The sequence below is a fragment of the Lepisosteus oculatus genome, chromosome 9 (genome assembly GCF_040954835.1).
Source record: "Lepisosteus oculatus isolate fLepOcu1 chromosome 9, fLepOcu1.hap2, whole genome shotgun sequence".
NCBI classification, from domain to species: Eukaryota; Metazoa; Chordata; class Actinopteri; order Semionotiformes; family Lepisosteidae; genus Lepisosteus; species Lepisosteus oculatus.
The window spans coordinates 1,699,086-1,712,664 of record NC_090704.1 but is presented as its reverse complement, the minus strand read 5'-3'; the positions used below and the strand labels follow the sequence as shown (position 1 = coordinate 1,712,664).

Here is a 13,579-nt window from a genome sequence, read left to right as displayed (position 1 = left end):
GGCCCTTCGTCAGAGCCACCCGCCCTTTGAAACCCCGTGAAACCTCAGCCCGAGCCTCTGATGTCTGGGCCAAGGGCTCCCAGCTGCTCTCTTGCTCTGCAGGGGCCTTTACCGGTCACATGACTCGCAGGCGGCGCGAGAGGCAGGCTTGACCTCGTGACAAGACCCGTCCACCCCCGGCCATCCGGATTCCCCGAGCCCCGAGGGAGCAGACCGAGGACCGCCACCGACAGGAGCCTGAAATCCAGGTCACGGGCTGCAAGGCCATGCCACAGGCCCAGCTGCAAGCGAGTTCACGATCTCATAACGACAGCACAGCGTTACCGTGTATGGGACCCTGTCCTGTGGGAGGTGCTGTGCTTCGGATGAGACAGTAAACCAAGGTCCTGACAACTTGGCCATTAAATATCCCATTGGGATCTATTCTTTCTCCTTCAAAGAGCAAGGGCATGACGTCCAGGGCCCTGGCCGTGCAGTGGGGCTGCTGGTGCAGAAAGGCCACCACACTTCGCCCAGGTGGGGCTGCACTTCAGATGTGGATCCAATAATGTAAAACCCTTAAGGATCCTTAAGGATGAATTAGGCTACAACAATGCAAGGAAGTATTAACTATCAGGTCACTTAATAAACTTTCAATTATCCATGGTAAGAGTAAGAAAGAGCGTACAGCAACAGTCATTAAAAGGGGCACACTGTGTCTGAAATTAAGTATAAATCAACTCCAGGAAATATGAACCAACGAACTCTGCTGTGGTGCAACATTAGAATACACGATCGCCAGGGTTAATGGCTCGAGCCTGCAAGCTCTTAATCTCTTATCGCAAACGCATCATTCCATGGAAAGCAAGATTTTGCACAACTTTCAAATTGCTGATGCACTCCTGATTTCAAGATTCGTTTTTCTACATGCAGTGCCTCGCAGATAACATCTTCACAGCGCCAAACGTGAAAAACAGAAACCATTCAACTGGCATCCCCAACACCACCAGAAACTGGCGGGGTTTGCGACGGCCTATAAACCCCTCTAATCCCCCAACAGCACTGGTGACCATTAGAATTAAAACACGTATCAGAAATAAGTAAAGAACAGGCTGTGGCCAGGGGCTATGAAGGCAAAATGAGCCCACACGTCAGTGTAGAAAACATATCTGAAACACCAACCAACGAGAAGCAAGGCCGGAGCAAAAAGAAATAGCGTCTCATTCCAGGCTGAGAAGCAGAGAGAAAGAAAAAGGAGAAAACACATGTTTCTGGGTGTTGAACCTCCTTCAGGTGTCTTTTCCCCTCCACTAATCAGCGTGGAGTTAACCTCTGAATCTTTCTCTGGCAGCGAACACACGCTGACACGGCTCCCCCGGCTCGAATCCGCCTGGACGAAAACGAGCGTCTTTTCGAACGTCTGTGGAGAAATGCCAGCGACGGCAGCAGCCGGGGGCTGGGGGGGGGGGAGGGGGGGGCGTGAGGGTGGAGAGAGGGAGGGAGAGTTTGCACACTGGAGGGTGTGGGGCGAGGTCAACAGTTCAGCAAGACAGCAGGAAGAAGCCGCAGCGCTGCTTCAGAACGGCGAAGGGTCTGAGGCTGGGCGTGTGGCTAATTCACAAGAGGCATTGCTCCGAGAGGAAAAACTCTCTTCTCTGTGCCGGCACTAGCCCCTTATTTGAGAGCTTCCTCTTTTTGTGGACATTTATCCAGTAGAGGCTACGACCAGCTCTGAACGACCCTGCAGGGCCCAATGCCGTTAACGCAAACGGAGGCACAGAAGGAGCTGATCGATAACCAGCACAAAGAAATGGTCTTTTTGTACTAAACCTGCAACTGGCAGTGTCTTCTGACTCTCTCTTATTATCCCCAAAAGAACAAGCTCAGCCACGTTAACTGCAACTTTGTCGTACTGCTCACTGTTTCATTAAATAACAATAATGCATAAGCAAAGATGACGAACGGCAGCTTGTCTTGCTCAGAACTGGCTTTCCTTTTCAGAATGACACGGATTTCACTACCCAGTGCAGGATTAGCACCATCTTTTCCAGCAAGACCAGCAAGCCTGCAGAGAGTAAGAAACGCCAAGTCTGCGGGGCCGACGGAGAGAGCAAAGACCAAGATTACGTTCGCTAGAAGTGCATGCAAATGCGATTCGGTGGAAAGGAGCTGCAGCCACCCCAGAGAAAGCTCCAAGGTGTCTCCAGCTCCACCATCCTGCTGCTTCTCTTCCAACAGAGAATCGCAGGTGCCATCGCATGTCACGCGGCTGTAGAGAACTGGAAGACTCATTAAGACCTGGACAAGTCACTCCGAACCCCCACCAGGCTATAAATTCTCATTTAAGCTACTGAGACAGACAGACACACACACAAGGTCTTCCGCGTGATTACGCGTCAATGTGTGATTTCTATATAAGACACCACAAGCCACGCCTGAAGAGTTCTCCACAACCTGCATCAGAGCTTTTTAAGGCACCGAGTTAAACTAGACATTGAAAGAAGTCTACACTGACTGCTGCATCAATGATTATTTACAACGAACACAGATAAGCACCCCGAAGGGCGTATCTGGAAGATGCCCAGTTTGTGGACACAGACGGGAGCAGTCACTGACTGACGCGCCAGGCTACAGCGGTCTGCCAAACACTCAAGCCAGGCTGTGCCCTTGTCCTCTCTCCCCGCCCCTGTCCCTGCAGCCTCCTCGTGTGCTGACAGTATATTTATACTCTGTGATTCAATCTTCCCAGAATTTCTGCGCTGTTCCACACCCTGAGTCACACACCTGTAATTATTTCCACTGTCTTTCACTGCAGCGGTTTTGCAGTGGAAAAAAACGATGATGTATCCTTTCACAGCATCGACCTCTAACCCATAAACCCACTTCAGATTCCTGGTGCTTTATGGCATATTTCTTCAGGAGGGGCTTACCCCATACAAAATGAAAAAACAAAAGAAGGACACTGAAAAAACAATATTTACCTAGTGCCTCCTTGTGACTGCAATAAATTTTTAACAGGTAATGAGTTTGCTCAGTGGGAGGACTGCAAGTGAAAACTGTACTAGGAAGATTCCTTGAATCCTGTTCGTAACAAGGCCAGGACACACATTTACCTGGTTTGGGACCTCCTTACTATCTTTTATTTTCCAGTGATACATCATAATTTTAATGATCCTGCCTTGATGAGTGCAAAACTTTTACATTGGCTCCAGAGTCCTCTCACAATCGCTGCCAAAAGGGTCACTTCTAACTAGGGCTGTGCGTTTTTATTACTGAATCTATTTAATCTTGCAATAAGCAATGAACAATCACTAAATAATCATTCCATTGCGTTGCTTAGTCTTCCCTTGAGTTTAAAGTCCTTAATAGACACATACCGCTGAAGATAGCCATGGAGCTCTGTATCCAGTTTTAAATCCTTGTGAATATTTACAGCATAGAAGGATTATAGATGGACTGTTGGGTTTGCAGGTACAGGAAGCCCTCACTTTAACAGAAACTCTGGTAAAGGCAGGGGTGTTGCCTGTAAAAGGACATCTGTGCTGTTGACTTGTGTTCTGCAGCCAATATACTGGCCAAGCACATGAAACTGGACGTATGGCTTTGGCAATTTTGTAAATGTTACAGTACTTTGAATAAAATAACCTAGAGTGAAACTTTGAGGGAACCCGCTGAAGAGACAGAACTGTCCCCTAAGAGACACAATAAATGAATCCAAGACAGAGGCATCATACTATCCCAGCTGTGCGCTGCTGACAAGACTGGTCTCTTCTGGCATTCGCTTCCAGAAAACACCATGGCGTACGAGAACAAGGCATCTTCGCCAGGAGGTAAAATCAGATTTATTGGCCTTTTCTGATCAAGATGCATCAAGATTCTTTCGTTTTAATTTTTTTTCTGAAAAACTAAAATAGACTAATCCTCACACAAATCAGCAGGAGAGAGCCACGCACTGACATTGTTTTGTGGGCCCGATTATGAGGTGTTAATGATGATTGTCTGCTGTGTACATACAAAAAAAAAATGCAATATTAATTCCACAGTTTGTATTGCTTTGGTCAAACATCTGGCTCACTGCAACAGCAGTGTCAAAACCTTAAATGTGGATGTTAAAAAAAGAGCTGTCTGTATTTTTTTTTTAAGCAGCCACCAAACAGAACTCCTCACCAGGGTCCCTCTCTTAATCAGAGCAACCCTCTTGTAAAAGGGTCTAAAATACTGACCAAGCCTCCCCCGAAGAACCTCTCTCCTTTTTTTTTTTAAGTGAAGAACCTGGACTCTTAAGTGGGTCACTTGAATCGCTCCGGTTTCCCCATCCGTAAAAAAACAAACAGAAAAAAAGGGGTCTATCTTCGGGGACTGTCAGAAACAATTTCCTAGAAAACTCCAGAGGCCTGCAGCCAGCAGAGAGGTATTTAAGAGGGGTCTCGGAGCCCGCCTCGCTGAGAGTGTAACACCTCCAAACGGCGCACTTGTCTGTATTTTTCCACTAATCCGCCGCGGGCCCTCCTGTGTATACCTCCACGCCGCAGAAGCGAAATAAAATGGCTGTTAACAGGCTTTTTGTTCAGAAGTCACGGCGGCGTTTCAGCCTGGTAGAGCGTCAGGTCCCAGGGCTCCAAGCTCAGCCCGGCGCGCTGACCGCAGGCTGCAGGAGAGACACCGCGGCGTCCGCGGCGTCCGCCGGGCGCCCAGCAACCAAATGCGAGCCGACGTGTTTCTCAAGCATGGCCTGAAAGCATCCATTAGCCAGCACCTGGGGTATAGGGCCGAGGCCGCCGGCGGCCGAGGCAGCTGAACAACCCGGAGCGCCGGGGCTATCTGCTCGTTTAAAGACGTGTTTAGTTGCTTCATTTAGCATTGTGTATCAGTGCACCGTTGTCGAGACGGGAGCCATCAGTCGGAAAAGAGGCCGGTGGTGTGGCTGGGGCTTCAGGAGTCGCCTCTCTGGGCCAACAGAGACAATGAATGTTAATATAGATGTTAATGTTACTGAATTGCGGCTGTGAAGGGGATGGAATGCGATATTTAATCACCCTTACTCCCGATTAATTCAGAAATCTATGTCAAGCGATTTTTACAAGACTCCAGAGGGGACACGATGCCGTTTATTTCCAGTCCTACCAAGACGCCCATCAGAAGGACCCAGCTTGAGGTTCTCGCGCGCGCTCGAGTTCTTAGCATCTCATTTCGCCTCTCGTTCCGTGAGCCTTGAGCGCAGCCGTAAGCGGGGATTCGCCGTGCTCACCACCTCTGGAAACAAAGATTCCCACCCCCACCTTAAATCTTAAACACATAAGATTTGACAAGCCGGTGCTGAAATATTAATGAAGCTCCAGCTCAGAACCTTTAAAACCCTTTATGTAAGATTCTGCGCGATGTATACAGGACCTGCCACTTTCAATCCAAAAGTCATTTCTAAACTTTGACAGCATTATTCCCAGAAAACAAAGAGTGTAAGTGTGAATAGATTGGGAGCAGTGGTACTTTTATTTAAAAAAAACAAACTTATTTGCACGGACGGCCTTTGACCTGTCCCCATTAGGTCCCCAGCCTAATAAGAATCCGGTTTCCATTACTGTTACTGTCCTGCTAACATCTGGTGGCAACGCACTGCATGCGCGTCTGTGATGGAAGAACACAGCGCAGCTCAACGCTCCTTCTGCGCGCGCAGGGAGAGCCGCGATACGCCCCCCCACCCCACCCCACCGAGCCCGACTGCTGCTATGAAACTTTCTGAAAAATTCATAAGATCTATTTCAACAATTACCAATCCGACTGTGTGGGCGTATCGGGAGGGGGGAGGAAAAAGAACGGGGGAGGGACAAAAGATTTATTCTCGGGCGTTGATAAAAAATTGATGCCGCAGCGTTCAAGTAAAGTTACTTTCTGTGTTCTGATTTAATGAATCGGTTGAGCGGTATCGGGCCCGGGGGGGCGCGCTAATGCCTGCCCTCCGGCCACCTGCCCTGGGACAGAGGAGCTGCAGCCATGTGTCAAACCAGCCGAGCCCGGGACACCCGCCCTCCACGCGCCCTGACCCAACAACCCGCCTGCCCCAGAGGCTGGACTGCAGTGCCCCGGCTGGCCTGAAGGGGAAAAAAATAAGCCTCAAGCCTCAGTGCTGGTAAACTGCCTGGGAAATGAGATTTTCTTCAAATCCTGAAACCCACAATCTGGGGGGGGAAAAGAACAAAACACTCCAGGATTCCTCTGCGCCCGACCGCCGGTGTTTCAGGAGGATCTCTCCGCGTCACAGAGGCCGAAACGTAAAAATAAATAAGATCAGATCACTTTATCGGCCATATACAATGTCTTGCATTAGGAATTTGTCTTTTCGCAGACCCCAGCTTGCTCTCCGTGAGACACAGACAGGGAGAGAGAAGCTTGGGGTCAGAGCGCAGGGTCAGCCGTTTATACAGCACCCCTGGAGCCGTTGGGGTTAAGGGCCTTGCCAGCCACAGGATACAAACCAGCAGCCTTCCAGCCACAGGCGCAGATCCTGAGCCACAGAGCCACCGCTCCGCCCAATATCACAATATTGACGTCAAAATGAACACAACCACCCTGCTGCCCCAATCACAGCCGGATCGCAGCCCCGTGCACGTCGTTTATGCCCCCAAATGCTCTTTTTTTAACAATAGCATCAATCACAAACAACGAAGAGAAAAAGAAACAGGGCGCTAAGAAATAAAACAGTTTTGGAAAAAATCCTAAACACAGACAAGAACAGCACCTTATTTGCAGAGAGAGTGGATTTCAAGTGCACTTCTGCTAAAGCGAAAGCAAACAGCAGCGGCTGTGCTCGGTGACCCACGGGTGCTTCTCTCTGTAGGACTTTGAAGCTGCGGCTCAGCAGAGCTGTTTACACAATAGGAATGCAGCAGCAGTCAAGTGCCTCTATCGTTAATGAATGATTTTTGAAGCAGGAAATCACACCAACACGCTTAAAGGAAGCCACCCAGTCCAAAAACTAACACCTCCGGCTGTGTAGCTCCTAAGCACCGAAGGACCGGTATCGTTAATAGAACCGATAACCTATCTGTGAGCCTAAGGCTGCTACTGTGCCTGTAGTAGTTAAAACTGATCGCTGATGATCGCCTTTCAGGGCATTCCGGAAGTGTGCCATATCCCTCCTTCTTACAAACGATGATGGTGGGCGAGACGAATTTCAACGAAAATTCTCTAGAAAATCTGACACCTGACTCAAATAGAAACATTTGGCTCGGAACTTAGCAGCACAGCCTATAAGATCATTGGTTGATGATGGTGATGATGCTAATCATCCATATTTCATACTGTGCCCTTTATACCTAACAAAAACCAAGAGCAAAAACAAAGCAGTTAAAACTGCAGAAATAAAGAAGGTGCATCAAATATACAATATAAACTGTATTCCAACATACAATGACGGCAATAAAACAAATCAAACATTTAAGGTAAGGAAGGTGAGAAAGCCCATTTTCAGTTTTGATTTAAGAGAGTGGAAAGTGTTGCTGCCCCTTGTGTCGTTCAGGAAGATCTGCAGAGCTAAAGAGCTTTTGCAGGAGGTGGCACAGTCTCTCCAAGCCATTAAATAAATAAAACAAAAAAAGTCTTAGAAAAAATAAAATACTACACACAGAGCTGTGTTTGCTTTCAGTTCTGGCCACACATAGGAAGACACAGGGTCAGTAATGTAATTCAGAGCCAAACTATTCAGAGGTTTAAGTGTTAGAAGCAGAATTTGGATTTTTTTAACCTGCCCGGAAGCCAGTGCAGGGATAATAACACTGGGGTGATCAGTTTCAGGATTCTATTTTTGGAGACAGTTGAAACCACTGGACCCTGGACAGATTGCAGCTTATTAGGAATCTTGTTTGAAACACTAGTGAGCAGAGCATCATGCTCATCTCTTCATGAGACTGCAAAAGTGTGTAAATATGCACCTCTGTCTGGAAAGCACAAGAACGACATGGGCAATCGCACACGGGCAAAGACACCTTAAGAACATAATAAACCTACTCCAAAAGTCAAAACTAAGACAGAGATTCTTCATAAAATAACTAGGTAGGACCTCTTGTCTATCAATGGACAAAGTTTTGTTTTCACATTCATGAAGCTGATAGAAAAGATCTCTGGACTTAGCTGCACACGCAGCTCTTGATATGACTAAGACTGCCGCATGTAAATGTGGGTATTGTCACTTAGCAATCCGTCAAAAAAATCTGATGGCAAGTCAAAAGTGAGATGTTAAACTATTTTGTATTTTGTTTCCTCCTGGCGGGAGGCACTGTGGCACAGGGGTCAGCACTGCTGCCTCATAGCGCTGGGGCCCTGGGTTCATTTCCAGACCCGGGGTGCGGTCTGTGTGGGTTTTTTTTTTATGTTCTGCCCATGTCTGCGTTGGTTTCCTCCAGATGCTCTGGTTTCCTTCCACAGCCCCCCAAAAATACTGGTGGGTTAACTGGCTTCTGGGAAAACTGGCCCTGGGTTCAGATACGTTTTTTTTCGGATATTTTTCAATCCCTGGAAACCCACGGAAGAAAAAGGGCTCCAGGTTTCTGGGCATCGCCTCCAGCGTCATCTGCTCACAATTACCAGCAGCTCTTGAAACACTCCCCATTAACAGGAAATCTACCAGAGAGTCAGAGCCCAAGGTTTTAACACTTACAGGACTTACAGACCTGCCGCCTTTCAGAGAATCTGAATGCGACACTTGGGCTAAAGGTGGCGAATTTCACTATAATTTTCACATGCCGGGTTCCTTTTTTTTTTTTTTTAAGTCACTAACCACGCAGATTAGAAATCTGTACCAAAAACGAACTGCAGCATTACAAGGGTGCACCATGTGGGTCATAGAGATATACAAGATCGGAGACTGAGCACGTACGTCGTCTCCCACAACACGCAGCAGACCAAGACAGATGCTGTCTGCTGTTAGAGGGCAGATGTGAAAACCCACCCCGATAGGAGTACTCTCATTTTGGCATCCGCTCACTGTTAGTCTGATAAAGCACGAGGCCCCTATTGACCATACACGCAAAAATGTTTTCTTTTTATTCAGCAAACAAAATTTCTCCAGCCCCTCACACAAATCCAGCCTGCAGAGATTCTTTTGAATATATCTTGAATGATGCATTTGATGTAAACAGCCAATGGACAGTTCTGCTCGCCGTTACTTTGTCGACATCCTGCGACATCATTGTGATTTGTTTCCATCTGTGCGCGCTGTGGTTTCCTGCGGTGTTACTTACACGGAGAGAAGAACGAGGGAAATCAGGGTCCATTCTGGGCTTCTGAGGATGATATTGGCATTTGTGAACCTGTTAGGGAAGAATAACATTTTTTATTAGGACACTATTAAGCAGTTGTTTTCCTCTGTGGCTAGTAGACCTGATGTAACACACAAAACTAACACATAACACAAAACACATAAAAGCAAGCGGTGGACTGCCAGAATTACAGCATTCAAATATGCTGTTCTTTAGCGGAGGTGTTTATTTGAACATGCTTGCACAACACGTTTCAGAAACTGGCAGCTGAAAGACTGAGCCTGCACAGGCCCCTTTGTGGCCAGGCTGGAGGTGACGGGGCACGAGGCGAACAGCTCGATGGGACAGCTCTCCTCGACCCGCGGGCCGTGTCGGACACCCGCAACCGGCAGACGCAGAAATCGGGGGCGGATAAAAAGAGAAAAGGCTGAACCAAATGAGTCTGCCAAAGAAAGATGGCCGCCAAAAGTGATAACCCCGCCCACCCTCACGCAGGGGCAGATACGAAATTTCATTCACCAAAGCTCACGAGGCACTCCGAGACATGACCAGCTCAGCTGCCGCACGGCCCATTTTCCAAGGTGATGCAGAAAGGTAACTGCGGACTTCAACAGAACGCAAGAGTAATTCCAGCAAACTTTCAGTCTGAGCGTTCTAACGTATAAAAACATGAGAGTGGATACAAACAAGAGGAAACTGTCTGATCCAGCCCAATTTTGCATTTCTGTGAGACAGCGAGCAGTTGCAGTTTTTTTAACCACGTACGAATGCCACTTTGATTTTGGCAGACCTACCATGGACTAATCTGAATGACGCCTTTATCCGTTTGCACTCATTCATCCAGCTGGGCGTTTTACTGGAACGGTGTGGGTGAGGTGCCTGTCTTAAGGATACAGCAGCAGTGTCTCACCTGGGATTCAAACACATAGACTTCCCGTTTGATGTGCATGAGTTTGTGCAAGAGGAGCAGGAAAGAGGAGCTCGTCAGAACACCAGCACAGCGCTTCCAGTCACTCAGGGAGGGTCAAAGAAATGCAGCTGGTTAAGAGGCTGAGCTGCAAGCCTGCTCTCAGGATTAAAAGCACGTCCACACAGTTCCCACTTGTGTCTTTTGGTTCCTGTTTCACTGCTCATTCTGAAGAAATCCTCTGTGTTGCCTTTAAGGACTTCGAATACTCGAATCGGTTCACATTGCATGTAGTCTTTTCTGGTCGAGACTGAAAAGATTCAGTTTTTACAGTTTTTCAATTCTGGAATCCTGTGTGATGAAAAAGTCTACACCAATGCAAACAACTACTCCTTTTATTTTTGGGGCAAACCTAATCTAGACTTTAGGTCATCCTACATTGTTAATGTACAGCAGCCACACAATAATCCTCTATTTAACCTGATGAAGTCATATTGCAATTTAGGAGAGGATGCTTTTTCAGGTTTAACGACCGCTAATAAAAACCCACACAGGTGTCTCAACACACCTGAGCAAAGCTGCCCCTTAGACAAAGGAAAAACCTACTGGACTCCCTAAATAAGAGGTAAGCTTGCCAGGTAAAAAGCAGCTGAACTGAACAGCTGGACAGAAGAGACTCTATCAGGCCCCATCACTCTGAACAAGACATCGGAGAACAGCACACCCCCCCCGGCCCCTCCTTGCGCGGCTGTGACAGAGAGAAACATCTGTTTGAAAAGCCTGTTGAAATCCCGCTGACAGGCAGTGAGTGGCTAACATTCCCGCTAATCGGCCGTGAGGAGCTCCCGGCGACGAGACAGCCCAGAAAAAGCTCACTGGGGGCGACACCCTGCCAAATACCCACTTCCAGCAGCAGAGCTCCAGCGCCTGGCTGGGAGGCGATATTGATCAGAGAGAGAAAGAGGTGTCGCCCCCAGGAAACCAGGGAGAGGGGGAGCGCTCATCTGTGTCAATGAGCTCTCCTGCTATGTAAGTATTGATTGAGGACAAGTTAACACTGGTAACTGCCATCAAAAGCCGAGCCCGGAGAGGGGGCGGGGAGGCGGCAGTAGGGATCCGTTGCTGCGTCACCCCAGTGGAGAGCGAGCCGGCCTCGCACCCGGGAGGGCCGGCCCCAGCGCCCGCAGGGCCTCCCCTTTAAAAGGAGAGGTGCGTGCGACCTCCAGGTGAGGCCTTCGTGCTCGTTCAGCCCAAGAGTACGGTCAGGCGCCCACAGAAGTCGCCTCTACAATTCCTGCACCCCCCCTGTCCCAACTCCCCGACTGGCCCGCTGCAGTTGGGGTCCGAGGAGCGGAGCTTGTACAAGGCAGACGGGCTCTGAGTTTCCCCCCGCGAGACCGGGGGCCCCGTTAGCCCTCTGCCAGCACCGCTCTCGCAGGGAGAAGGGAGAACGAGCCAGCCGAGTGGCGTGCAGGCCGTCCAGAGCCGCCCCGAGCTCCTTTTCTCTCATCTCTAACCACTCACCAGCACCCACAGCATGAAGCTGATAACCGCTTGACAAGCAAATGCAATAAACTTGCAAGAAGTCAAAAAAAAAAAAAAAAGATCACTGGATTAGAATCTCGCCACCACCATCTTACAGCTCAGAATCAATTTTGCATCTGACCGAGTGTGTAACCACATCTTGCAGCCAAACACTGTCTTGCAACACAGCAGTCCGGCAGTTAATCTAGTGCTTGGCTTTAGGTAAATGGAAAATGCCCCTGCTTGTGGACAGAAGACAGCAGCTCGGACTGCGGGCAGTAGTTTTTCTGTTGTCTCAGGCAGGGGCTGGACGAACAGCTGCTCGAGAGTTAAGGGAAAGGCGGAGAGGTTTACTGCTCCCTTCCTCTGTTGTAACAGTTGCACATTTTTGTTTATTAAAAAATGAGGAAGTAATGATTCATGCTGAAAAAACAATGGAAGGTGTACAAAAAGGCAAACAAACAAACACACAAACCTTGTGACTGCACTGCAAAAAGTTACCTTTGACCAACGTTGCCTACTGCCCTAAGGCATCAGTATGGGTAACAAACTAATTCTAATTAACCAAAGTGCAGAAGAGATTTTGTATTGAAAGGGGTTCCTTTAAAAATAAAAATCTGACAAACATGTCAAAGGCAGGGTTTTCTGTGCTGCTGGAACAAAACCCACTCGCAGATGATGCCCTTCACTTTCAATCTGTCACGCGATACTGGGATGCTGCTTCAGTGCACAATTAAACCCCTTTAGCTGCAGCAACTCCTGCCCCAGACTCTCTCCGCACCTCCAGAGCCCTGCTCTCACCTCGGCTCCTCCTCAGCCAGGGGCAGACGAGGAGGAGGAGGAGAAAAAAAAAAAAGAAAGCAACCCAAACAGTATCAAAACCGGCTCTGTTTGAAATCGAACGCATCAGTCAGGCCTGCTTGCCGCAGCTCTCGCTGGCCAACGGGGAGTAGCTCAAACGTCTCCGGTGTTCCTGAGAAGTGCCAGCAGAACTCCGGGGCAGGGGGCGCGTGAGCGGAGCCGTACCTGTACGAACCCGGGAGCCCCCCCCCTCTCAGCGGCAGCGGCTGGCGGAGCTGGAAAAAGCCGAAGTAAAATGTTCAGCTCTTGCGGAGGATGGCGGAGAAACCGAGGGCAGCGGGAGAGGGGCGGGGGGTGCTGAATGAGAACACGCTTTTCACCTCGCATCACCCCCTCCCCCACAAAGCACGCGCTCCGGGACGACAACCATTAGCCACCGAGACCCTCCTCCTCCTCCTCCTCCTCACAGGAATTCCACTTCGACCCATCCTCCTGTGTGGCTCTCCTTCCGTTTTCTAGACATGGTCGGTGGCTCACTTTGCTGTAGCACAGCCACTTGCACTCAAGCCTTTGGGCAGACATGAGGAAAGAGGAATGGCACTGCTCCATCAGCTGCCGGGGGGCTGCCTGGATTTCAGCAGGATGAATTGCTTGATACAGAGGACAGGCAGAAAACAGGGAGCCAAGAAATACACTGACAGGCTGAAGGAAGTGGTTCCATTTTGGTCTCGAAGTGAGAAAACTAAGAGGGGACCCGATACAAGTATTCAAAATCTTAAAGGGCATTGCCAAACTGAACCAGCAGATTTCTTCAGAATGCACCGTGAATCACTAACCAGCAGCCGCAAGTGGATACTAAATGGAAGTGCATTTAAAGTGAGGGGGGGGCATTTCCTCACCCAGAAGGTTGTGAGAATCTGGAACACGGTATCAAGCCACGTGGTTAAGGCAGATATCCAGCCGTGTCTTGGGTGGAAACAGGGTAAGCTCTTCGGATCAATTAGCTTCTAGACGGAACAAACAACCTCTTGTTAGAAACCGGTTTCATGATTTAAATCCCTGCGAACTCTATGAGGAAACACCACGTGTTGCGCCGAGATCTCTGTTCTTCTCC

The 13,579-nt window shown here is 48.8% G+C and overlaps 1 protein-coding gene across 3 annotated transcripts in view; it reads right to left on the bottom strand.

Moving 5' to 3' along the window:
- Nucleotides 1-13,579, bottom strand: part of rpap2 (RNA polymerase II associated protein 2) — a 29,983-nt gene that overhangs the window by 5,683 nt on the left and 10,721 nt on the right. The window contains exons 11-12 of one of the 3 annotated variants that reach the window (XR_011190364.1): nt 10,028-12,740; nt 9,215-9,284 (exon numbers count right to left, since the gene is read on the bottom strand). Coding sequence is in view for 1 of the 3 variants with exons in the window: in XM_006634797.3 (XP_006634860.2) it covers nt 9,216-9,284 (69 nt within the window). In the remaining 2 variants the exon portion in view is untranslated. Of the gene's footprint in view, nt 1-9,214; nt 9,285-10,027; nt 12,741-13,364; nt 13,473-13,579 lie in introns of those variants that run through there. The other 2 variants (XR_001479301.2, XM_006634797.3) reach the window with 2 other exon arrangements.